At 45.5% G+C, this 26741-nt stretch overlaps 2 protein-coding genes across 14 annotated transcripts in view; one reads left to right on the top strand and one right to left on the bottom strand.

The window, feature by feature from the left end:
- The window catches only part of LMAN2L (lectin, mannose binding 2 like), an 84147-nt gene extending 73762 nt beyond the window's left edge, over positions 1-10385 (top strand). The window contains exon 9 of the mRNA XM_086701255.1: positions 7638-10385. Within this exon, the coding sequence (XP_086557381.1) occupies positions 7638-7672 (35 nt within the window). The 3' untranslated portion in view covers positions 7673-10385. The remainder of the gene's footprint in view (positions 1-7637) is intronic.
- FER1L5 (fer-1 like family member 5) overlaps positions 1-26741 on the bottom strand; it is a 53515-nt gene that overhangs the window by 26513 nt on the left and 261 nt on the right. For 9 of the 13 annotated variants that reach the window (XR_015249263.1, XR_015249264.1, XM_086701224.1 and 6 more), the window contains exons 2-19: positions 24925-24977; positions 24219-24310; positions 23404-23512; positions 21628-21682; positions 20935-21044; positions 19643-19771; positions 18526-18588; positions 17707-17757; positions 14039-14069; positions 13315-13430; positions 12959-13082; positions 12467-12519; positions 10548-10616; positions 7657-7700; positions 7481-7563; positions 7310-7404; positions 6215-6340; positions 4523-4700 (exon numbers count right to left, since the gene is read on the bottom strand). Coding sequence is in view for 11 of the 13 variants with exons in the window: in XM_086701224.1 (XP_086557350.1) it covers positions 4523-4700; positions 6215-6340; positions 7310-7404; positions 7481-7563; positions 7657-7700; positions 10548-10616; positions 12467-12519; positions 12959-13082; positions 13315-13430; positions 14039-14069; positions 17707-17757; positions 18526-18588; positions 19643-19771; positions 20935-21044; positions 21628-21682; positions 23404-23512; positions 24219-24310; positions 24925-24977 (1581 nt within the window). In the remaining 2 variants the exon portion in view is untranslated. Of the gene's footprint in view, positions 1-4522; positions 4701-6214; positions 6341-7309; positions 7405-7480; positions 7564-7656; positions 7701-10547; positions 10617-12466; positions 12520-12958; positions 13083-13314; positions 13431-14038; positions 14070-17706; positions 17758-18525; positions 18589-19642; positions 19772-20934; positions 21045-21627; positions 21683-23403; positions 23515-24218; positions 24311-24924; positions 24978-26741 lie in introns of those variants that run through there. The other 4 variants (XM_086701231.1, XM_086701233.1, XM_086701232.1 and 1 more) reach the window with 4 other exon arrangements.

Below are 26741 nucleotides of genomic sequence, written 5' to 3'. Positions count from 1 at the left end.
GCTACTCAATTTCATGAGGCTAGCATAACTTTGATATAAAAACCGAACAAAGGACACTACAAGAAAGAAAATTACAAGAAAGATCAATCTTATTCATATAGATGCAAGAATCCTAAACAAAATATTAGCAAACCAACTCTAGAATGAATAACAAAGGTGAAAATACAATTATACTATTATGATTGCATTTTATTTTATATATAACAGTTATATGTGACTATATAAAATATGTGAAGTAGTTATAATATTAACTCAAGGTAGATGATGATAGATTAAAGATCAATATTGCAATCTCTTGACCAACTGCTACAAATAATCCAGAGATATATAGCCAGAGAGGAGATAGAGCATAATACTAAAAAAAAACCCAAAACTAAACAAATAAAAAACACTTGATTAGAACAAAAGAAGATAGGAAAATTCCAGCAGGCTTTTTGTAGAAATTGTCAAGCTGATGCTAAAGTTTACATGAAAATGGAAAGGAACCAGAATAGCCAGAAATTGCATTATTTTGTAAAAGAATAACAAAGTTGGAAGACTTACACAAACTGATTTCAAGACTTGCTTTAGAGCTATAGTAATCAAAACAGTGTGGTATCAGCATAAAGACAGATCAATGGAACAGAACAATGATTCTAGAAAGAGACCCACAACATATGGTTAATCAATTTTCAACAAAGGTGTCAGAGTAATTGTAAGTGGGAATTAATAGTTTTTTTTCCCAGCAAATGTTACTGAATTGGTTATCTTTATAGAAATAAGAACCTGACCTCACACCATATACAAAAATCAAGTCAGGTTAGATCATAAACCTAAATAAAGAAGCTAAAATTATAAAGCTTGTAGAATGAAACACAGGAGAATACTCATGATCTTTTTTTTTTTTTTTTAATTTTTTTTTCCACGTTTTTATTTATTTTTGGGACAGAGAGAGACAGAGCATGAACGGGGGAGGGGCAGAGAGAGAGGGAGACACAGAATCAGAAACAGGCTCCAGGCTCTGAGCCATCAGCCCAGAGCCCGACGCGGGGCTCGAACTCACGGACCGCGAGATCGTGACCTGGCTGAAGTCGGACGCTCAACCGACTGTGCCACCCAGGCGCCCCGAATACTCATGATCTTGAGGTAGACAGTATTTCTTGGACCAAATAGTATATTACTTAAAAGAATAGATAATCTCACTTTATTTATTTATTTATTTATTTATTTATTTATTTATGATCTCTACACCCAACCTGGGCCTTGAACTCATGAACCTGAGATCAAGGGTTGCATGCTCTTCTGACTGAGCCAGCCAGGTGCCCCTCAAAATTAGAATGTATTTGCTTCACCAAAATTAGAAACTTTTTATCTTCAAAAGACACTGCTTGGAAATTGAAAAGTCAAGCCACAGAGTGGAAAGTATTAGCAAAACAGACCTGACGAAGGACTTGTATCCAAAATACAAAAGAATTATTGGAATGCAATGTAAAAAGCCAAACAACCAGTGAAAGACTGGCAAAAGATTTGAACAGTGCCTTCACTACAGAAATATAGGTGAGCATGAAAAGACACTCACTATTGCTACTGATTGGAGAAATGGAAATTAAAATTACCATTATGTACATCACACCCTCTAGAATGACTCAAATGTAAAAGGTCATCAGTATCAAAAGTTGGCAAGGATGGGGGGCAAGTACAACTCTCAAACACTGCTGTGGGTATGTAAAATAATACAAACAGTTTGGAAGATTGTTATTCTCTTTAAAACCCAAATTCCAGGGGTACCTGGGTGGCTCAGTTGGTTAAGTGTCCGACTTCGGCTCAGATCATGATCTCACGGTTCGTGGGTTCGAGCCCCATATCAGGCTCTGTGCTGACAGGTTGCAGCCTGGAGCTTGCTTCGGATTCTGTGTCTCCCTCTCTCTCTCTGCCCCTCCCCTGCTCATGCTGTCTCTTTCTGTCTCTCAAAAATAAAATGAATGTAAAAAAAATTTTTTTTAAAAACACCCCAAATTCCATTTGTAGGTATGTAGCCAAGAAAAATGCAAGCACATGTTCATAGAGAGACTTGTATAGGACTGTTCATAGTGGCTTTATTCATAATACTCCAAAAGTTGAATCAATCTAAATGTCCACAAACAGGGGGATGGGGAAATAAACGGTCATTATGGGTACCTATCAGAAATAAAAAGGAACAAAACACTTGTCTATGTGAATAGATGTAGGATGAATACTTATAATACTATGCTGAGCCAAAGAAGTCATAGAAAGAGAACTGTATGTATGATTTCACATATATGAAGTTGTAGGAAAAGCAAAACAAATATATAGTGATAGCACAGCAGTGACTGCCCCCAGGGGTTGGGGAGATTGACTGAAAAGGGGCATATGGCAGCTTTCTGGAGTGATGGAACTTTCTGCCCATGGTGGTTACATAGGTATATGTATTTGTCAAAATGCATCAAATTGTATACTTAAAATATGTGCATTTTATAGTTTGCAAATAATATCTCAATTAAACAAATAGAAAATCATCATTAAGAGAATGAAAAGCCCCAAGCTTAGGGAGGATACTTCCAATACACCCATTGACAAAGGATCGTTCCCAGAAAATATAATGTAAAGTCAATAAGAAAAAGACAAGCCTAATAGAATAATGGATAAGACATATTAATAGGCTTTTTACAGATGAGAAAAACAAATGTTTGTAAACACATGAAAAGGCACTCATACTCCATTAATAATTAGGAAAATGCAAATCAAGATCTTATAAGATACCATTTTACATCCATCAGATTGGCAAAAATGAAAAGGCTGGGCAACATCAAATACTGGTGAGAAAGTGGAGTAATAGGAATTCTCATATCATGCTGATGAGAGTGTAATTTGGTATAATTACTTTTGCTTTGAATCTCTCTTTCACTCCAGGGTATATAATTTAGAGGAAGTCTTGCACTTGAGACCAGGAGACATGTACAAGAATGTTTATAACAAAATTATTATAGTAGGAAAAGAAGACACATCCCAAATGTCTACATATACCACATAATTAGTGTTATAATCATACAGTAGAACATATACAGAAGTGAAAAATGAACTTCAGCTACACACACCAACATGAAAAAAATTAATATGGAGCAAAAGATGGAAAATAGATGAATGTAGACTGCAAAATTCCACTCGAACAAAATGCAAAAATAGTATGCTGTTTAGAGTTGCCTACCTAGGTGGTAAAAATTGAAAAGTAGAGTAAGGGAGTGATTATCATGAGGGTCAGGATTGTGCTTATTTTGTGGGTAAATGGATGTGGGAAGAGCATACAGGGAACTTCTAAGTGCTGGCAATTTTCTATCTTTTAAGCTGGGTAGTGAGTTCAGGGGTACTCATTTTATTTTTCTTTAAATTGTATACATACATTTACTATACTTTTGTATACATCATAATTTAAAAATAAGTAGAACATTATGCTAAGTGAAAGAAGCCAGACTCCAAGGACTACATATTGTGAATCCATGTGTATGGTAAAATGTCCAGAATAGGAAACTCATAGAGACAGAAAGTAGATTAGTGGTTGCCTGAGTTTGGGGACATAGGGGAGAAATAGTGAGTGACTGCTAGTGAGTACAGGGTTTCTTTCTGGAACGATGAAAATGTTCTAGAATCAACGAGATGGTTGCCCAATTCCGTGAATACACTAAGAACAACTGAATTGCATACTATATGTGGATGAATTGTATGGTGTGTGAATTCTATTTCAATAAGCTGTTCTTAAAAAACCAGGGAAGTTTTTTTAAGCACAGAAAGGCTCTCAATGGGCAATGAGACTGCAAAGCTGTTGAAGTGGAAGGGGAGGCAGTATTCCTCTAGAACAGTGGCTCTCAAACTCTAGCATGCATCTGAATCACGTGAAGGGCTTGTCAAAACACAGATCGCAGGGGATCATCCCCAGATTTTCTGATTCTGTAGAACTGAGGTGGGGCCAAGAATCTGCATTTCTAAAAGTTCCAAGGGGATGCTGATGCCTGGCCCAGGGACTGCACTTTGAGAACTGCTACTCTATCGTGTCCGGTATAGGTGTTTAATAAGTATATATTGGATGAATGGATGAATGGATGGAAGGGAGGCCGGCTGTTTGGGACAGTGGATGGGTGGGAGATATGGATGAAAGGGCGTATGAGTGGATTAATGGATGGATAGAAGGTGGGAAGACAAGTAGCAGAAGATAGTTGCATGGATGGATCAGGGGTGGTTCAGAGTAGTAGGGAAGAATATGGGGTTGGCAAAGTTGTAGTGTGGAACTTACTGTAGAGAAGGACTTGACGCGAACACCTACTTTCAACTCCTGTCATGGGCTCACTGCCTGCTAGCTGTGCAATGTTTGGCAGGTGACTTCACCTCCCTGAAGCTCATTTTCCTCATGTGTGACATGTGGGTTAACAATACCTATGAATGTTCCATGAGCTAATACCCTTAAAAGGACCAAGCACAAGCCTGGCATGCAGTGGATGCTCTCTATTCTTTGGTTGGATCTGACTATTACCATCATATATCACTGGGCTGTACTGTGTGGTTGAGACGAGAGGCTTGTAACTCAGGTCTGTCTTGTTCCCATAGTGGCCAATGCTGACCTCGAATTGGATCAGGTCCTTAAAGTTGGGCATCATGGTACAGGAAAGGAAGATGACGCACAGCCCATACTTTTGGCGGTTGTGGTGCTTCTAAAACAAGAACCCCCACATCCCCAGTACATAAGCCAAGGCTACACAGATACGCAGGGAGGCAAAGATGAGGTGCCCTGTTTCTTTCAAAGTCATCTTTGCTTCTCTTCAGGGTGAACTGGTGACCATCTTTGAAACCCCGCCCCCTTCAAATCCTGCTTTGACTCCCGCTCAAGGGCAGTTCCTCCCAGGACCTCTATCACCTGGCCCCCTCCTCCCAGTCAGCTGTGGTTCCTTTCCTTCCTGAAAAGGAGGCTTCTCCCTCTGAGGCAGAGAGGGCCAGACTAGGCTCTGACTTGGGCCACCTCATCCCATCCCATTTTGCCTAAACGCCCTCCCCTGATGGAATGAGTGTGGGCAGGGGTGTGATGAAGGTGACATACACACACACATCTGCTCTAAGCCCTTCTCTAACCGCCTCCTCCCACATATGCTCGAGGTCCTCCATCTACCATGTCAGCTGCTCTTATTTCTGTGGCCAACCCCTGCCCTCTTCTTGCACTCACCCAGTCTGTTCACTAGCTGGTCTCCCCTGTCATAAAAAATAACCCTCCTCACTTCTGAGCCTCTATTTAGCTACCACCTGATCTTGTCTCCTTCTATTTTCCGGCCAAGTTTCGATGCACTTGCCTGTATGCACAGTCTGCATGCAGTTTCTCCCTCACACGCATGCAGTCTGGCAACTCTCTCTTCAGGGGGCTGCCTCAGTGCTCTCCTTTGCAGACTCCTCCTAAGTCTCTTCTGCAAGCCCCTCCTCTTCCTCAACCTGCCTTAGGCTGTGGCACTCTTTCACCAGCCCACTCCTCCCAGGCAGTTCCTCCACAACCCTGTGTTCAGATCCCGGTGTGCTGACGACACACCATCTGTCTAGCAGCCTCGGGGACTGGTCTTCATGGATGTCTCACAAGCACATGTCAAAGATGGGATTACATCGTCCACCCCCCAGGCCTGCTTCTCCTTCAGGGAGTCCATGTTGGTGCATGCCACCCCTGACCACCTTGCCACCTGAGGCAGAAAATGGGCATCAGCTTAGGGCAGTTGGCCTCATTTCTTATTTCTTGTTAGTCTGTGGCTCGGATCATTCTGTGTCCAAAAGGTCTCTGGAACTTGCTCCCTCCTCTCAGGCTCTCCTTCCCTGTGACCGTATTCCCATTTTTTTTTTGAATAAGTGGGTGGTTATTCTTAACACTGCTCCTCCTGCCCCTTCCTGCATCAGTGGTCTTCCCCAGCCTTCAGGAAGAAATAAAAACTCCTTAGAACATAATTTCTCCTTAACTAGATTACACATTTCTTAAACCAAAACCTCATCTTGTATTTACTGGGTGCCTGACGCAGCATGAAGTCCCCATAGGGGCTTGATAAAGAGTCAGGTGGGTTGACCAAACATCCTCATGTACCCAACAGGTCATTCAGCTTGTGGCCAGGGCCTCTGCAGTGCCAGGAACAGGACCCGCAGTAGATTTGGGGTGGGCAGAGGGACTCTTTACTCCCGAGTTACCTTTTCCTGTAGTTACCTCTATATTGGTTACTTCAGAGGAGAGATCCTTCTTAACGTCTTGATGAGGACTGAGGTTGGTGAATAACTCCAGGAAGATCCGGCCTCGATAAGCTAAGCCATCCTTAACAGCATTGGGAATATTCTAGGGCAACAGGAAGGGAAACAATGACAAAAGGGATGTGAAAAAAAGAGCAAATTTCTCCTGACACCTTTGCAGCAAAGACACTATTGCCTAGTAACTTCCTGCCTAGGGATGACCACAATCTAGGAGCAGAATTCCAGACACCCCAGACATGGCTGTGCCCAGAAACCTCTGGGCCCGACCCCTCTTCTGTACTGAGGCCCACTCCTCCTCTTCGTGCATTTTACCTGCTGATCAAATCAAAGTACCGATTCCCAGCAAATGCTTCCAGCTTGGAGGAGGCTGTGATAACTACTGGGTTTGTGCTTCCAGCCTGGCAAATCAGGGCATGCCCCGCCTTCTTAGCAACAGTGATTGGTCCAAGGAGGGTACACATGACCTAAGGCAGCTAATTAGAATGCTCCCCTGGCCTTCCCTATCAGAGTCCTGGATGGCCACTGGCCAGCAGGGAGGCTTGACTGAAGTAGGAAAGGATGAAGGCCACAGGTTGACGAGCAGCTGAGACAAGAGATGGAATGAATGAGCTAGCCTCTTAATGGCATTGAGGTCTTGGTGCCTGCAGCTCATCCTCACTCAAGAATTCTTCCCAGCCCTGTTCCCTTCCTTTAAGCCACTTGGACTTGGCCTCCTGGCATTTATCACCAATCTTTAATAGCCCAGTACTTTCCACGTTTACTTATGCCGTTTTAGTCTTCTATGTCCTTTCCACCTGCTGGAAATCTTACCTGACGTTTCATCTCAATGACCCTTCCTCAGTGAATGCCCAGAGCTCTCCATCTGTTCCTTTCTTGTGACACAACACACGTCCCATATACACATAGTCATTTACACATAGATTACATGTCCTCTAATAGCCTAATGGACAGAAACCAGGGCCGGGCCCTCCCCAGTCACATCCCAGGCCCCAGCACCTTTCAAATGGTTGGTTTTTACCTCCACTGTTCCCTAGAGCTGTCATGAGAGGCTTACAATGTCTTCTTCCTGGATCCTGAAAGGGGCCTTTTTACCCCCATGAAGAGTCAGGAAGCTGGGGCCAAAACAGGGTAGGAAGCCAGAATACATTCCTGCAAGAAGAAAGGGTGAGGGCGACAGGGCCAGGTGGGAGAAAGGCAGGAGGTAGGGGCCTGGGGGATCGCTTGCCTTCTATTTCTGCTCCGGTGGATGAGATTTGGTTGAGGAACAGACTGACAGTCCCTATCTCATCCTGGCACCTGTTCTTGGGGCTGGAGAGAAACATAGTCTGCAGGTTGAGCTGCTGGCCCAGCTCAGATTTTCTCCTCCCGTACTTGTTTTTCAGCCTCTACCCAGCGGCTCACCAGTCCAAGACTCTGAACTTGATGTAGCTGGAGAGACAGGGCAGCTGCAAGAGGAAAGCGAGAACAGCAGTGGGTGCATGTTCGAGTGGTCTGGTCCTCAAGGAGACTGAGTGCAGCTGGGAAGTTCTGGGTCTGGGGTCAAGGCCTGGCTCAATCATCAGTAAGCCATGTCACCACAGCCAAAATGAATTTACCATGGGGACATATAAGCCTGTGGCTGTGGACTCCCCACTTGCATGGGCCCCTTGAAAGGATCTGGGAGAGGCCTAGGAGTGTGTCCCATGGTTGCTTTGGTATTATTATTCTTTTTTTTTAAGTTTACTTATTTATTTTGAGAAAGAGAGAGCACATGAGAGAGCATGAGCAGGGGAAGGGCAGAGAGAGAAAGAGAGAGAGAATCCCAAGCAGATTGCGTGCTGTCAGCACAGCCCAATGCAGGGCTCAGTCTGTCTTGCATGGAGGTTGTGGCCTAAAATGCATTCTTCACCATTAGCAGTTAACTTTTAAACAGCAAGACATCTATCTCCTCAGAGAGTAAATAGTAGTAGCTGCTGTTGTGGGGAGGGTTTCTGTTGTCCTGTGGCCTGTGCTAAATGATCCACATGGATCACCTGAGTGACTCCTCCCAACAATCCCATAAGCCAGGTGCTATTATTCCCATTTCCAGACAGGAAAATTGAGGCACAGAGCAACTGAGTTCCTGAAGTTCTCAAGTTATATGCAGGGGCTGAAGCAGATTTAGAGGTCCTAATGACTCTGCCATAACCCAGTGAGGACTGTGATTGTTCCTAATTACAGATGGGAAATGAGGCCCAGAGAAGCAGAAGGACTTGCTCATGGTCACCCAGTAAGAAGTGCAGTCAGATGGGAACCCAAGCTTCTGGGTCTTATCTCCTCTGCCATAGGGTCCCCTCAATTACGAAAACAAAAAAACCAACCCATATGGAAAACAGCTGCTGGGCTTGAGATCGGAGTGGGACTCAGGTCCTCTCAGTCGGGCCCTTTCCCCTCATAGCAGCTCCTGGGGCTGTCCATTCTCTCCTTGCCAGGGAAGCTGGGGGCAAGGGGGGAAGTAGGGAAAGGGCTTTCCAGTTGAGCAAGTATCTAGGAAGAAATGAGGAAAGGCCCACTGGAAGTTGAGAGATGGGCACTGTAAGACATCCAGGTCTTCCAAAATTACAAATCCTCCAAATTCAAACTCATGGCTGAACCATCTTTTCATCTACCCTGTTGAGAATTCTCTTCCCCTTTCCCAGTTCCTTGTCTTGACTGCCCTTCTGTCCTGGGGCACTTGGACTGTGAACTGGCTAACACCCATTTTTAGTGGAGTTTCCCCTGCAGCCTGCCTTGCTGGGGCCCTGACCAACTGGCCTCAGATGCTACCATATCTGTGGCCATCCTGCCATTCAGAGCGAGGCTCACACCTGCCTGCTGCATTTCTACAGGGCTAGTGACAATCAGGCCTGCATCCAAATGGCTCCAGCCTAGGAGACTGTGTTTCGTGGGAAACGCGTGAGGGGCCAGGAAGTGTATGGACATCTTTAAACGTTGGAAGGTCTCTTTCAGGGATGAAGGAAGGCCTGGCCTGTGCCACTGGTTTCTGAGCCTAAAGGCAGCTGGACACGAGGGAAGACTTTCAAGACTCTGAGCATCTGGCCACGAACCTCATCACAGCCAGAGACAGGTGGGAGGGATCAAAGGTGGGGGATAGACTAGGCTCCCTTTAAAATCTCTTCCTACTGGGGCACCAGTAGGAGGTGGCTCAGTTGGTTGAGTATTCGACTCGGTTTTGACTCAGGTCATGATCTCACAGTTCAAGGATCAAGCCCTGCCTCCAGCTCTATGCTGACAGAACAGAGCCTACTTGGGATTCTCTCTCTCCCTCACTCTCTGCCCCTCCCCTGCTCACGTGTGTGTGTGTGTGTGTGTGTGTGTGTGTGTGCGCGCGCACGCGCACACGTGCGCACTCTCTCTCTCTCAAAATAAATAAAATCTCTTCCTACTTTAAGAGTCTATAAAATCACCCAGGAAGGTAGAGATTATGAAGAATGGTTAAAGATGATGCCTTACAGGAGGCAGACTAAGGAAGCTTCTAGGAGAAGCAAGGAAGAGGGTGCCAGGAAAGTAGAGGGGAGCTCATTAGTGATTTTGTGTCACACAAATGTAAGGTATAAGGAAAGCAAAATACTCTCTGGGTAGCCAAATAGAAGCCACACAAAGTTCTATGCACTCATCCTTTTGACAGTGCTCAAGTTATCTTTCAGAATTGCGTATTCTTATTCTACATGCAGCTCTTAGAAGCCTGGCATGAAGTCGAAGGCAAACAAGGCTCTCCCAGGCTTTAAGAGAACTGGCATCTACACCACTGATAGGTGACTAAGAAGGACTGAAAAACTATAAAAATCAGACTACAGAATCCCACAAAGAGCATCTTGGAGCCATTTAGTGTAGGCACAAATAGCCCATACTACATGTAGCCCATATACTAACTATGTTCCCACAATACCTCTAGGCCATTAACAAAGAGCTATAATTATCTTCAGGGCACTTTGCCTAGATGATAAGAAAATGCACAATGCAATTTAGAATAAGTCTTTAAATTGATTTTAAATGATTTTTTGGGTTTGTTTTGTAATGTATGTGAAAGGGCATTTTAAGTTTTCTGGAAAGTTCAGTTGTATGGCCCATTCATTTCTTAACACTGGACAAATAAAATAAATTTTCTGTAACATGTCCTTCTTCATGTTCCCCATCAGGCAGATCCTGCCCCCCATCCACCCCATGCTTCTTGGCTCCTACCTTCTATCCACACCCCTACACAAACACCCAAACTTTCTTTCGTTTGTGGGCCATGAGGAGGAGAGTGGTCAAGATGGAACAGCGATATCTACCTGAATCCGGAAGGTCAGGATCTGGTTCCATATTGGGTTCTCGGTTTGGGTCAGCACATTTGTCTTGAGCTAGAAACATTCCACAGCAGTGTCAGTGCCAGCCTGTGCCCTCCTTCCTCCACTGGCCTCAGCTTCCAGCCCTTCCAGCCCAGCCCACAGATGGATGCTTTCTCCAGCACAGGGCTGATCACGGGAATGGTCTAAAGACACTTTGACAACTTCTCAGCTACAACTTCAGTCCTTTGTATATCTTCCCATCTCCAGATTCCCTAATATTTGCCCTTCAATCATCTTTCAATTGACTTTGTTTTTATTTAAAAAAAAATTTTTTAACATTTATTCATTTTTTGAGCGACAGAGAGAGAGCACAAGCAGGGGGAGGGGCAGAGAGAGGGGGAGACACAGAATCCGAAGGAGGCTCCAGGCTCTGACCTGTCAGCACAGAGCCCGATGCGGGGCTTGAACTCATGAAATGCAAGATCATGACCTGAGCCGAAGTTGGATGCTTAACCAACTGAGCCACCCAGGTGCCCCTCAATTGACTTTGCTTTTAAATAGTCATAGCATTACTAACTTTCTTATATGAATGCATACACATAGATTTTGTTAGATAAACTCTAAGATCCCAATAGAAAAGTGAACAAAAACCATGTCGACAGTGGCAGTACACAATGTAATACCCTTTTCCAAAGCATCACTTGACTTCATTTTTTTTAAGTAGGCTTCACACCCAACACAGGGCCAAATAGGGTGCCCGAACTCATGACCTGGACATCAAGACCTGAGCTGAGATCAAGAGTCAGATGCTTAACTGACGGAGCCACCAGGCACCCCTACTTGACTTCATTTTTAAACCTGGCTCTATTCTAAGCAATCATGTTGGTGAAATCAAAAGTTGGTTGGACTGATTGAACTTTTTAATACGCACTAAGAAATCAGGGCGCCTGGGTAGCTTACTTGGCTAAGTGTCTGACTTTGGCTCAAGTCACGATCTCGTAGCTGGGGAGTTGGAGCCCCACATTGGGCTCTCTGCTGTCAGTGTGGAGTCTGGAGCCTGGAGCCTGCTTCAGATCCTCTGTCCCCATCTCTCTTTACCACCCCCCTTGCACGTGCATGTGCTCTCTCTCTCGCTCAACAATAAACATTAAAAAAAATACACACTAAGAAAACCACAGAGATACTAAAGTTTTTGAAAATTGTGTGCCACCTATCACCCAAGAGCATCTCCCTAGACCAGAGCACCCAAACCCCACTCAGTGTGGTAGTTTTAAAATATGTCCACAAATCCTTTGGTATATCTTCCTTTGAAAGGTAGACACTGATTTCCCTCCTTTTATGTATGGGCTGGATTTAATGACACTTTTAATAGGTAGAATATGGTAGAAACCAGGGTTTATGAATTCTATGGTTTATGAATTTAAAGAGACAAACCTCTTTAACCTTAACCCAGCATTCCCCAAATTTGAACATAGGATCCTTTTTTTGCACATAACATCCATTAGCACACTTTGGAAAATGCTACTCTCTATTTACAGAGGATCATGGAATGTCAGCAACTCTCTGGCCTAGAACCTTCCATTTATAGATGAAGAAACCAAGGCCCAAAGAAGACAGTGACAGTTTCAGTGTTGTCTGTGGGCATGTTGTTTCATTCACTCATTCACTCATTTGTGCCCTTTGTGTATATTTGGCTTTCACTGGGCATTTTCTCCATGCAGGGCACTGAGCACAGCTCTGGGATACAGGGTGACTAATCCATGGCCTCCACCTTCAAAGACTTCCTGGTCCAGTGATCAGTCACAGCCCATTGATGGAGGAACTTAGATACTAATCCTGGGCTCCTGCCCACCAACTCCATCTTTCCCCATACACCATCTAGGTGACAATTTCTCTAAACCTCAGACCCTTTCTACACTTACCTTTCCCCCAATTAGTTCCACCTCCAACACAGGACTCACTAAGTGCTGTTTCTCTGTGAACAAGAGTTACAAGATTTATGAGACAGAAGTATTTTTTTTAAGGGGAGGAAATGGAGAGGTGATAGAACCACTTGAAACCCTATGCCATCAATTGGCATGGTGCCCCCTAGGCAGACCTCTCCCATTTCCACTCTATCTCTATGTGCTGTTATGTGTCATGCCACATAATGGGCAGCAGGGATGGGTGCTAGCATAGGGAACTGTGAGTCTGCCTCTGGGCATCGAAGACAGTCAGGGGCATATGGCCGATTTTAAAGGGTATCTGTAGGGCCTTCATAAAACAAATTTTGGTGGATTTCAGTCTCACCTGTTCCTCTCCACCTAAATCTTAGGTTAGCATCAAAATGGAACAGGGAAGCCCCAGGAGAATCCAGGTCGCCACTGTGTAGGGAACCTCCAGGGTCACTCCCTCCCCGCTACCCTGACTCTAACTGTGATGAAGGTCCTCCGCGCAGTAGATGAAGAAATGTAAGTAGGCCAAGTTGACCGGGACCACCGTCGACTTGAAGATCTGAGTGCTGGTGTCATCAGTCCCATAGGGCAGCTTTTGATCTACCTGTAGAGACCAGACCTGATAGGGTCAGAGTCATAGGATGGCCGTGGCCATGGCCACCAGATTTGGCTTCCCCAACATTCCACTTGGTATAGGGGAGGGATGGACAATCCTCGAGTGACACAGTGTACGAATTAAAGCAGGTGAAGATCAATGGCCACACTGAGGGCCCAGGGGTGCCCTACAGAAGCAGCTACAGTAGGAAATGTTATTGGGGTGTCTAGGGAAGCCTCACCGGAGCCTGGTCTCCCACACTGAGGACACAAATGGTGACTTTCAGGTAGCCTCTCACACCATTGCTGGGTTCATTTGGCTGGCAGAGGCCTAACCATTTCCTCAGGAGTGTGTGACCTGGAGGGGCAGAGGGCCCATGGGAGACTGGCCTTCAGTCTCCATCCTTCTTCCCTGAAACCAGGAGAGGGGTGTGGAAGTGTGTCTCCTAAATTCTGGTTCCCATACAGTAGCAGAGGAAATGGGAGTCACTTCTACCACTGGGCAAAGCTAGTATACTCCCAGGCTACCAGTCATTGCCTTTAGGAAACAGAGACCCCTCTCTCCCATCCTAGGAACCTACAGTTGTTAGTATCCTGGTCTGAGAGAGGCAAGCATTTTCCCCAACCCTAAGTCCAAACCTCAACCTGGTATGTATGTTGTGGCCAGGTTGTGTGTGATGGTTACAGTGGAAACCTCTACTCAAACATCAGTCCCCCAATACTGGCCTCAAAAAATAGAAATTCAATTCCAGGTTGCAATAAAAGGTTAGCATTTGATCCAAAGGGATGCTTTGAAGTTTTACAGAGAAAGATCTTATGATTATAAATATTATCAAATACAGAAAATAATTCATACCCTCTAATACTCTCCCCCCATGTGTTGAACATACAGGAATTTTGAGATGTTTGGACAACTGATCTGCTTTTTCTCAGAAGGCACACGTATTTGCAACAACTGTTACCTACCTGCAGAACGGTAGATAAAACCAATATCTGTCTGGAAAGACAAGAGTAGAGTAAGGATTAGTTACTCAAGATTTTCAACACTAACGAACAATAGTACTGTACTGACAGTATTAGCCACTAATGCTTGAGAACTTGCCTTGCCCTAACTCCTTTACTCTTTACAACAACCTAGAAGTTGGTCCATTATTAACTCCACTCTGCAGAGGAGGGTACTTAGTGTGAGAAAAGGGCCTAAAGTCTTACAACTAGTAATTACACAAGGAGATCTGGATTGAAAGGATCCTTAACCACCACATAGCACTGCCTGGCCAACACAGCATTGACTCTTCCCTGTTTCTGGATTGAGAAAGGTGTCTCCCATCCTGGGGAAGAGGATGGTTAAGGGAGGAGCTGGCAAAGAGACTATGGGCTTTCCCTTTCCCCTGGGAGAGGGTTTCTGACCAAGGCCTGAGGGTTGTGGTACAGGATTGAAGGTGGCGGGTGGCAAGGCACCGCGAAATATTCAGGTCACCCTTGTATCCCACATCTGAAGGTTCCATAGAGTAGTCCCCAAATTCTTCATGTTAGGCCTGCTTTAAAACCCAGTTACCCTTTTGGAGTGTCTGGGTAGCTCAGTCGGTTGAGCATCTGACTTCGGCTCAGGTCATGATCTCCCGGTTCAAAAATTTGAGCCCCACATTGGGCTCCGTGCTGACAGCTCAGAGCCTGGAGCCTGCTTCAGATTCAGTGTCTCCCTCTCTCCCTGTCCCTCCCCCAACTCACTCTGTCTCTGTCTCTGTCTCAAAACAAAATAAACATTAAAAAAAAAAAAAAAAAAAACTCAGTTACCCCTTTGGGTTAGGTAGGCAAAGATTTTTTTAGCTACAACAAGAAAAGCACAATCCATAAAAGAAAAATTTGATGAGGTGGACTCCACTGAAATGTAAAACTTCTGCTCTTTGAAAGACACTTAAGAAAATGGAAAGACAGATCATATACTGGGAGAAAATATTTCCAAGTCATATATCTGATAAAAGGACTTGTATCCCAAATATATAAGAAAGCCTCAAAACTCAGCAGTAAGAAAGTGACCCAATGAAAATGAGCAAAAGATCTGGACACTTCAACAAAGAAAATATATAGGTGACAAATAAGCACATGAAAAGGTACTCAACATCACGAGTCACTGGGGAAGTGTAAGTTAGAATCACAGTGGAATACTACTCAGCAATAAAGAGGAATGATTATTAACACATGCAACAAAATGTATGAATCTCAAAATAAATATGCCAGTGAAAGAAGCCAAACAAAAAAGAATACATGCTGTATTATCCTATTTATATAAAATTTGAGGAAATGCAAACCAAGTTATAGTTCTAGAAAGCAGACCAGTGGCTGCCTGGGGATGGGAGTGGGTGGGATGGGGGTGAGAAGGAAGAATTACAAAGGAGCACAAGGAAACTTTTGGGGGTGATAGATGTGATAGATATGTTCATTATTTTGATTGTGATGATCGTTTCAAACGATACATTTTAAAATATGTGCAATTCATTGTATGTCAATTATACCTCAATAAAGCTGGAAGAAAACAAAGAAAAACTCAGGCACCCCTAATGAAGCAATAGATCCAGGCAGTGATAATCAGTGGCTGTTAACGACATAAAAAGAGAGACCAACATACATTCTGTGCCTTCTGCTGAAGTCATTTTGCCAGATAATGGACCCAAATCTAGCGAGCCTCTAGACAGCAAACACCTGGGCAGAGAGGTATGTGAAATGATCCTTCAGAGATGCGGTCAGCAAAATCCAGACTAGAGGAAAACTCTACAGGACAAACTATCCACTTTCTTTAACAAATTACAAGGAGAAAAAGGGAGCGGGACCAACAGAATCACAGAGACCTAAAAATACATTTTAACCAACTGCAGAGTACACACCTGGTTTGGATCCTGACTTGAACAAAACATAAAAGGAATTCATAAGATAATTAGGGGAATTTGAACACTGATTAGTATTTAATGCTATCCAGGAATTATAAAGGTTTTAAAATGTGATAATTACATTTGTTTATGCTTAATAAGATATTTATGTATAGAAATATTAACTGAAATGTTTAAAAATATGATGTCTTAGATTTGATTCAAAATAATCCAGTGGGTGGGGAGGTAGGCCAGGGGTAGACAATACATCACTGGCAATGAATTAGTGAAGTTGAGTGATTGGGATGTGGGAACTCATGATACTATTCTCTCTGCTTTTGTGTATGTTTGAAATTTTTCAAAGAAGTAATTTAAGGAAAAAGACTCATTGGGGCGCCTGGGTGGCTCGGTTAGTCGAGTGTCTGACGTCAGCTCACGTCATGATCTCACGGTTTGTGAGCCCAAGCTCTGCATCAGGCTTGCATAGGGCTTGGGCTGGCTGCTTTCAGCATAGAGCCCACTTCAGATCCTCTGTCCCCTTCTCTCTGCCCCTCCCAGGCTTGCACTCTTTCAATAATAAATAAACATTTATGTATTAAAAAAAAATTTAATGTTTATTTTTGAGAGACAGAGAGAGAGACAGAGCATAATCAGGGGAGGGGCAGAGAAAGAGGGAAACACAGAATCCAGAGCAGGCTCCAGGCTCTGAGCTGTCAGCACACAGCCCAACATGGGGCTCAAACTCACAAACTGTGAGATCGTGACCTGAGCTGAAGTTGGATGCTTAACCCACTGAGCCACCCAGGCTCCCCCACCCCGCCAAAAAAATTTTTTTTTTTAAAAAAGGCTCAGTTTTCTCTCATGTCTATAAATTATTTAACAGTTCATTATCATTAGTCCTTGTCTGGAAATTGTGCGATGGTCTTTGCCGAAAGCACAACATTTTTTACCACCTGCCATATAACCTCTCCAGAATCTCTCATTTCGAAGCCCATGTTGCTTCTTTGAGGGACAGGTCATGACTCTTCATGTGCTTATTACAAGTAGTGAGAAAGAAACCTTACTTTGATTTGTCCTAAATATACCTTTCTCAACACGGAAGACTTTCCCAGGGGTTGCCAGATTTAGCAAATAAAAATAGATGCCCACTTAAGTTAGAACTGCAGATAAACAATGACTACATTTTTAGTATACATATGTCCCCCGGAGTATTCGTCAGGAGCCATGCAATTATTTAGGACATACTTGTATTTAAAAAGTACCTGTTGTTTAAGATTCAAATGTAATGGGACATCCTGTATTTAATCTGGCAACCCTACCTTTTCCTGATCTTCCTGGATTTGAAGAATCTTATTTAGCCCTTCATAAGTGTCAGCTTTCCTTATCTCCCAGCCTGTGTCTTTCCAAAGCAAACCTTTCTTTCTGTTCTCATAGACAGCAATTTTCTCTGTGTTTCTTAGGTTGGCATTTTTGGACCTTCTGCTTCCATTTCCTGGAGGCAGAGGTTTGAAATGTGTCCATTGTATTCAACATGGCACCCAGCTCTTTCATAAATGGAACACACTTTTATCCTTACAACAACTCTGTGGGTTGAGTATGTCATTATTCCCATTGTATATATGAGAAAGAGATTCTGAATAACTTGGGTAGATTTAAATCTGGATATTTCTGCAGGAAAATCCAAGTTTTTGCCCCTAGACTCAGGCATGGAACCCATGGTGAGTCTCTGTTAATTGTTTCACCAAACCTCCTCCTTCATTCAGAGCTCACTTGGAATCTCCCGATCTCTGCGTTGAATCTCATTAGTGTGGAATTCATCACCTGCAGAGGGGTTCCCAGAAAGATTTGTTATTCACATCCCTCATTTCCCCCATCCCCATGGGAGGGATTGTAAGGGCACATTTGGAATGTATTTAATGCTTCCTAATGGCCCTCTAGAATTTATATAATGTTTCCTAATGGCCCACACTTCCACATAGTTCTTCTCATCTAATTCTCAGAGGTACCCTATAAGGTTCAGAATTTTAGTTCCATTTTACTGATGAGGAAATTGATCAGAGGGTCCAATCCACTTGGTCAACCCAAAGATCAGCCCAGAGAAAACTGTTGCACTCGACTTTCTCCATTGCACGCTGTCTTGATCATTTCCCATGTTCCGGTGTTCCCAAGAACATGTACACTCTTCAAGGGAGAGACCTCCTTGCTCCCCTTAGCCCTGTGCTGGGCACATAGGAGGCATTTGGTAACCACACATTCACCACTGTTACCGAGTTCCTTCTGATAGGGAATGGAATGTCCCATGTTGAGGGAACATTTGAGGGGTCCTTTGGTGACATGAGAATCCTGGCACATGGGAAGGGGCTATTCACCTCGGGGCCCAGCTCAGGGTCTAGTGGTATTCTATAACATTTGTTAAGTGATTGTGGGAAGTCTGGGCTGCCAGGGAGTGACGAAGGTGGTGGAGGTTGTGTCTTGGGGTCAGAAGGACCATCTGAAGTGACTGGCTCCAAGGGTGGGGGCGGGGAGCTGAAGTCCTTCCGAGGATTGAGGTGGGACAAGAAAATGGACCCATATTGTTTGGCTCCTCACCTGGATTAAGATGGTCTCGTCAAAGAACTTTGCAGGCACTTCATGAAAATTCTGGAAGAAGATCTGATGTAGAGAGAATGGGAATAGGGGTTGGATGACATTTCTTCTACCACTTCACCCAAGGACTCAGTAAGCCTGGAGGCTCAGAATAACAAGCTTCTTGCCCCAGCCCTTGCCCATTTCATACTCTTCCTCCAGAAGCAGAGGCCTGCCAGGCTCCTGCAGGGGGTGTTTTGCCTAGGTAAAGGGCAGGGGTAGGGAATCCCAGGAGGATCTGTCATGAGCGGCTCAAGGCCCAGCTAGCTGCCCTGGGATGGAGACCCAAGCCTCTGCCTCCTTCTAGATTTCCCCATCAGTCCACTGCTCCCCAGCCCCTGCTGCAGCCGGAAACCTCTTTCCCAAGTGCAAACCCAGCCCCGTCACTCTCCTGATTCTTTCTGTGACTCCCAAGTGTCATCCATGACAGGGTCCCAGTGCACTTTGCAGGCCTCCCTCCAGCCACTCCCCTCCAGCCACACTCATATCTACAGTTCTGCCAAGTCCTGCTGCTTCTCATTTCTAGGCTTCTGAAGACACAGTTGTTTTTTCCTCACTTTTAATTCTCTATGATGTCCCTCTTTCACTGGTAGATTCTTCCTTGAAGGTTTCGGGAGCCCTTCCTCAGTCCACCCATTCCTCCCTGATCCCACTGTGCTTTAATCTTTTATTTATTGGTCTATTCACTGATTAATTCAGTGAGTAGTCATGGACTTCCAACTGTGTATCAGACACAATACTACAGCTTAGGGCTTCAGCAGTGACAAGACATACATGGTCTGGGCCTGCATTTCGTGCTGCATTAACAGCACCCCCAGATCAGATCTCTGTTAACCCCAATCTTATCTCATTCTCATTGTTTATGTGTTCACATGCTGGTTCCCTCCACAGTCTACTGACTCTTCCAGTGTGAGGCTTCAAATTATTTCATTTGTATTTCCAGTGCCAAGCAGTGCTTGGCCAATGCTCAGTCAGTGTTTGTGGAAGATGCAAGCTTGCCTGATGCCTGAAATGCCCAGCCTCTGGCTGGCCCACTTGGCCCAAGTGCCCTGTTCAGCTCTGAAGGTCATGTGCGGCCCACCTCATTGAAGAAAGCATTGTTTCCCATCTTGATCCGTGTTTTGTGCTGGTAGCCTCCAATGACCACCTTGACCACTGGCTTGATGTTGTTGCCCATGAGCTGTCGGGCTTCATACACCTTCACTCGGACCTACAGGGGAACACAGGGGAACCTCATGTTGGGGCCTGGGCTCCCCCTTTTCCAACAGAGACTCTTTTCTTAAAGAACAAAGTGTTCTGATGAGAGGCATCTATTGCAGACAGAAGGAAGACACACAGGGAGCTGCCAGCCTGAAGACAAGTGCTGGGAAGGCTATGGCTCCTTCTGTTTCCTTTTCTGGGAACTGTCCCCTCCACTGCTTTGTCCTTTCCATCTTGTGTAGACTTAGTGTTTCTCAATTGCTATGGACTTGTTACAGAACACAGAATGAAGTCTAATCTTACCCAGTTTGTTGTGTTTTTTTTTTTTTTTTTTACTTTTGTCTACAATCTTTTTAAGGAATTACGAATTTTAAAGTTCCATGCAATTGAATCAATGATCTGTGATTTACTTTCTGACTTGTTATTTCTCTTTCCCCTTTATATATTTTACTGGGACTCAGCCTAGATTAGAAAGAAGGAGAGGAAGAGCAATGCAGAGCCCAGAAAAGACCCAGGCTGGCTGAGGCCCAAGGGGAGAAAGAACAGGAGTTGGCAGTGGCCAGCAGGGCAGAGTCATGGAAACTTGCCATCTTACTGTAGATAGTAAATTGCATATGGATCTCCCAGCCCAGGCTATGGATTGGCCTTTCTCCACGAGGCCTCATGTGTCTCCATCAAGTCCAGGGACCCTTCAGGGAATGATATACATACAGCTACTGTCCCTCAGGGACAAGAGAGGGCCAAACTTGGCAAACAGGCCGCATGTCAGAATTTTGCCCTAACCTCTACTACATAGGAAGGGCAGTGATTTGGCACAGTGACCTTCTATCCAGGGCAAACTAGCCTGATGGAAAGGGATGGGGCCACAGGATGGCCAGCCTTGTGTTTCCTCCTGAAGGGCAGGGTCAGGCCTTCTGCTTCACCTCCCTAGGACTTGCCAGGTCTGGTTGGTGTACAGCCAACAGTGCCTCCTATGCCTCACTGGAGCTGTCTCTAGCTTCAGCTTCCTACAGAAGTGGCTCAGAATGGCACCCAGTGAAGCAAGATGTGCAGCAAGATTCAGAAGACCGGTAGCTCTGGCCCTTTGCCATGACTTTGTGGAGAGATGGGGATGAACTGGGAATGCAGTGAGACAGGTGAATCATGAGGGCTTTCAACCTGGAAGGTCCTCACCTGAAAGTGCTGAGGCTTTGAAGACAGAGGCTTAGACATGGCGGAGCTGGGGACCATCAGTTTCTGCATAGCCACTTCTCGTGCACTTATGCCCAGAAGGTCGCCATCGCCTGGGGAAACACAGTCTGGGTGGGCTCTCGGAGGCTGGGGCTCAGGTTTTGAGGCAATGGCCACATTTCATTGTTCTATCCCTAGTGACTAGGTGCTGACTAAAACCATGGCCAAGAGGCCTCAAAAGGGGCACATGTCCTCCTCAGAAAATAGGCTCTCCTGCTTCCGATTCTGTGTCTCCCTCTCTCTCTGACCCTCCCCCGTTCATGCTCTGCCTCTCTCTGTCTCAAAAATAAATAAACGTTAAAAAAAAAAACCAATTAAAAGAAAATAGGCTCTCTCTCACTCTCAGTAATCCTGGGACCCACACTCCACACATGGGGGGGCTCTTAAAATGGCTATTCTTGCTTCCCTCTGCAGCCATTGGAGGCTGGGCTTTATCTCTAGAGATGTCAAGTGGAAATACTGGCGGGGCTGGGGGGGTCGGGGACAGATAACCTCAGCTAGGTGTTTCGAGATCTGGCCTCTAAACCCTAACCTGGTCATAATCTTTCTGTAGGCCTTGAGGGATGGCCTCAAAAGTCCCAAAGAGCCCATCCAGCTATGCTTGGAGAAGAGTAGGGGTAAGTCCCAAGTACATACCTATCTTCTCAATATCCTGGTTTCCCATAAGGGCCACCTGTAGAGTGACAGTGCACTGCAAGGCAAAGGCAGGGGAGCTTTAAGCCAGATCCTGCTATCCTTGGCTGCATCATAACACTGGAACCTTACCTGGCCTGGCTGAATTCATGCCCAGTTCCCCTGTGGGGAGCGATGATGGCCATGGTACCAGGCCATGCCACGCCATGGGGTCTGTGAAGTCTGGGGTGGAGGGAGGTTATCAACTGGTAGGGGGAGAGCAATGGGTTATAGCAGAGGGGATGTGGAGAATAGAAGAGGCACATGGTAGTGGTGGTGACAAGGGGGGTGCGGTGGGGTAGGGAGGAGAGGGAGAGGCACCTTGGGACAGTCCAGAACTGCTGATGCCAACAGCAATCCTCCTAGCCCAACATCTCCTGACCTCAGGTGAGGACTCCTGCAAGTACCTCTTAATTAACCTCTTGCCTCCAAGTGCTCACTACCCATCCAAACTCTAGACCTTTGCCAGAATTGCTTCCTAAACACTGTGTAAGTGCCCTAACCGATGAGAGTAAAGTCACAACTCACCAGCATAGACCATAAGGCCCTTCACCTCAGGCCCCTGGTCTCAGCTAGTCTCAGCTCTCCCACCACTCCCTTCACATCCTCCCAACTCCCGTGTGCCAGCAGTACAGCAACCAACCCTCCCTGCACCTGCTGTCTGCCTCTGTCTCCCTCCAGCCTTCACACATGCACCTTACACCCTTGCCTGGCATTGTCTTTCTTTCCCGTCCATTGGGCAAACTCGGGCCTACTGAGAAACTCAATATACAAAAGGACAGTGGCCAGACCTTATATAAAAATGGAACTCTGACCCACATCTGCAGCAATCAATTCAGGAAACCAACCCAATAAATCTACAGTAACCATCCTGGGAAGTCAGCCTGCTATTTCTAAGTCAGGCTTGTAGGAAGTCGGAGTACTCCTCTAGCAACCAGTCCAGGAAGCCAAACAATAACCCCTGTAACAATTGGCCCCAAATAGCCAGGACTGATTAATTAATTAACTAATTGACTGATTAACTAATTAAACTGATTGACTAATTAATAACTGATAGCTTCCCTAATTTTTGTCCTTTCTTTCCACCTAGGACCAACCAGAGAAAGCCAAATACATACCCCTAACCAATCACATAGGATGCCCAGCTTCTAGCTGGTCCGCTTATAGCTTCCCTCACCAGTAGCCTCCAATTCGGGCACACCGAGAGCCTTCCCTGTTTCCACTGTACAGCTTTCCCCCTCCTCTGCCTGTATGTGAGTCTCTGCCAAAATACATAACCAGGTCTGCATAAACAGCCTTTGCTTATTCTCCTTTGGTTGGTCTTTGCCTCCATCTATCTCAATCACATCTTTTACAAAGCTTTCTGCTACCTCTCACATGGAATCATTCACTTCCTCCTGACCTCAGTGACCTAGCCTTCCTGACCCTTGTGCTGGAGCACTTGTCACTGTGAGTAGTATCAATGGACCATGGGCTTCATTCAGTTTTGCATCCCAGGCTTAACACGGTGGCTGACACCCAATGGACAACTGACTAATCAATCTAAATGGGTAGATGTAGGGGTGAGAGGGTAGATGGATGGCAGGATGGGGAGGTCAGGGAGATGATGGCAATGTGATGGGGCCTCCTAGGGCACGAAGTGCTGTCTGGTGGAGGCATTGGGCCTCTGTTAAAGTGGAGTAGCCCAGCTTCACTGGCTCCCCCCACTCCTCTAGCCACCATTCCTGAGGCCCAACTCACATCTGTGGACATCATGGCATGGTTAAGCAGGGTCAGGTCCTTCACAAAAAGGACGTTGCTTGGTTTTTGCACCAAGGGCTGGAGCAGTACTGTAGCCAAGCCAACGAACCTGGGGAGATGAGGAATACATATAAGATCCCGAGCCAAGGGGAAAGGGTGTCTTCTGTCCCAGGCATGACTTTATCTAGGGTTTTCTCTATTACAGGCTGTGTTGTCCACACAGAGGCTGAAGGAAGAATGCAGTGATGTGAAGCATCCACCAGAGGACGCAGGACTCTCGCGTCTCTGGTAATTGACTTTGGAGCTCTGAGCACTGGGTGCCCAGTTACTGGCTCTGCCCTGCCCAGCCCCTTCCCAGAAGCTCCTTCTCACACTCCTCCTGAATGGGAACAGTACCACATAACAGCTGATTGGACCGGGGGTAGACACCTGATGGAAGCTTGGCCAATCAGATTCCCCATCCTAGGAATTTTGACTTGGGATGCCCTAGTTCCAGTCTCAGTGGGTGTTAGTCTCCACTGGGTACTAGAATGTGTCCATGATGGGAAGCCAGGGTTGGGTAGAGAGAAGCAGAGATTTGAGATTCTGTGGTTTCAGAAGAGACAGAACTGCCCCTGGCTTCCCAGGGTCCTGGTTCTAGTCTGCATACCCAGCCTCACCACCCTTCCGCAGATCCCCCACCATTTTTCCCCCATTAATTAGCTGGAATGGGTATGATCCTTGCCACCTGAGTGAGCTATGGATAGAGACAGGAGATGCAGCATGTGCTGTGGCTTTTGATCACAGAGTCAGCCTCCGGCCTCTCTCTGCCTCACCTTTCTTTCTTTATTGCGCCCATGTCCCGAAGGATGATTTGCAGACAAGAGTCATTTGGCAAGGAGCAGTCCCAGAGGTGCCAGATTAGCGTCTGTGGGAGGCACGGGGAGGTCAGCATCTTTCCTCCACCCTCCCCTTCCCACCCTTCTAGGAAAGGAGGAAAGATGCAGGGAATGAGCTGGCACATTGTTTGTCTTCAACTGAGGAACCTCTCTCAAGTCTGGTTTCTTAACAGGATGGCATTAGCTACCTTTCACCGAAATGCTGAGCATCCTTCCTGGACTCCGCAGTGTGACTGCAATATCATGGGTGTCTTAGTAGTTATGGAGTTTGGGGACCTGGGGTGGGGGTGGGGGATATGGATGGATGGAAGATGAGAGGGATCCTGCACAGGGAACCTGGTCTCTGCTTCAGGTTTCTGGGAACATCAGGATGGCCAGGTTGGACAACATGGGCTATATCGTGGGTCCACCCCGGAGTGGAGGGGAAGGGCCAAGAACAGCTCTGGGCAGATGTGGCTGCTGTGGCCCTCAGGCCTGCACAGCCATATCGGCTCAGGGGCTCCTCCCAGGCTGAGATGCCCTAGCCTTGGGGAAAGCTTGTGAGGCTCCCTGTCCTCTCTCTAGAATTCTGAGCATGGCCAGGACCCAAATTCACTATTGGGGTTGTCACTGCTTCTTTTGGATTTGTCCTGATGTGTTTTACCTCATTCCATGTGGGGTTATTCCCTTCCACTTCACTAGTTCTCCTCTTGACATCTGCAAAGGTACCAAGAGGCTGTCATTGGTGGTAGGAAATATTTCAAAGTCTAGGTTCAAGTGTGGTAAAGAGAGGTAGGACTCTAAGAAAACTTCAAATCTACATTGGGAGATGTGCCACGAAGTTGATTCTTAACTCTGGGCGTTTCAAAATTTCTCACTTTTTGTAAGAGTAACATCATCCCATGTGACAGATAATGTGTTTGCTTCATTTTCTTCCATTGTACATAGTTCCTAGTCATCTTGCAGCCAGGTGGTGCCGCGTGACTCGTTCTGGCAAATGCAGTTTGGGAATGATTTTCATCACTGCCAAGATCGGCTCCTAAAATCTCCCAGGACATTCTTCCTCTCTCCACTCTTCACATCCACCCTCATGATCTATGGGCAGGGTGGTGCCAGGATGACTTTGCAGCTAAAAGCAGCAAGCAGCTGGTCCCTAAACCCTGCTTGGAGGAGCCACTCAGGATTGCTGCCCCATCAATGCAGGACTTGGTGTGAAAAAGAGATAAACTTTTATTGTGTTAGGGCACTGAGATTTAAAGGTTTGTTTGTTACCAGAGCAAAGTCTAGTGGACCTTAAGTCATGCCGAAACATCTATAATGGGTTGAGAGTTCTTCATCCACTAAAATCCCCTTCCTCCAGAAATATCTTTAACAAAGAACAATCTATAGTGCTGCAAAGAACCTCTAAATTGCTAAATTACCTTGATATCCTTCCCAAGGAAAGAATGTGAAAGAGGGGGAGAGAGAGTGTGTGTGCAAGCATGCACTTGCTGGGTAGTGGGAAGGGGTGCAGGGTAGTGGATGGTATATGGGGGAAGAGGGGCTCGGAAAGGTTAAAAGGGAATAAAAAATATCAAACATTCAGTTATAAGAATTTGTAGGTAAATCTGTGGGAAAGCCCAGGAGTCTGGGATTTAGGCATCTTTGTAAGAGGTATTTCTGGGAGGAGAAAGATAATGCCTTTGAGGCGGTAGGAAAGAAGGCTCCGAATCAGGCTATCCCCTGGCTCACAGCTAAGACACACTAAACGTCCACTACACCTCTCTGAACCTGTACCTGGGGACATCAACATGTATGGCCCTTGAGCCTGGAGTCCCAGATGTCCACTCTCTGAGGGGTGTTGTCACATTCAGTGAGGACGGTTTCACAACCCAGAAAAAACAAATTAAGGAAACTCATTCTTTACTCATGCCTGTTATAGAAACTACTGTGCCTTCTTTCTCTTGGCCTTAATTTTCTCACTCCCCACATGTGCTAGGAAACCTCATTTGCCTGCATCCACCTCCCCCTACTTTCCACCAACAGACTATTTCTCCTGGCCTTTTTCTTTTTTGCTCCCAGCTCTGTGTTACACAGACATACTTAATCTCCTTCACATTCTCCCCCAAATCATTTCATCCCCCAACCTTCTTGGACACTTTTCCTTATCTATAAAAAATGGAGACAATAAAACTTGCCTCATGGGATCATTGTGAGGAGAAAAAATCATTATGTTTATGAAAAGGCTCTCATAGGATGGAATGGTCATTACTGGATGTTGTACAAAGAGCTGTACACATTATCTTTTAAAATCCTCACATCGATCCTATGAAGCAGGTACTTTTTTTTTTTAAGCCTCGGCTTGTGGCACAAGCCCTAGTTCACAGAAGCAGCTTGAGAAGTATTAATCTTCTCTTTTCCCTGTAGCCATTTCCCCGGAAAAAAAACGGGAGGCAGAGATGTCATAATAGGAGAAATAATAGCAATAAACATAAGTTTTGA

This window comes from Puma concolor, chromosome A3, assembly GCF_028749965.1.
Source record: "Puma concolor isolate L17-30 chromosome A3, mPumCon1.1.hap2, whole genome shotgun sequence".
NCBI classification, from domain to species: domain Eukaryota; kingdom Metazoa; phylum Chordata; class Mammalia; order Carnivora; family Felidae; genus Puma; species Puma concolor.
The sequence above is the reverse complement of the archived record's forward strand: the minus strand, read 5'-3'. Positions and strand labels throughout refer to the sequence as shown.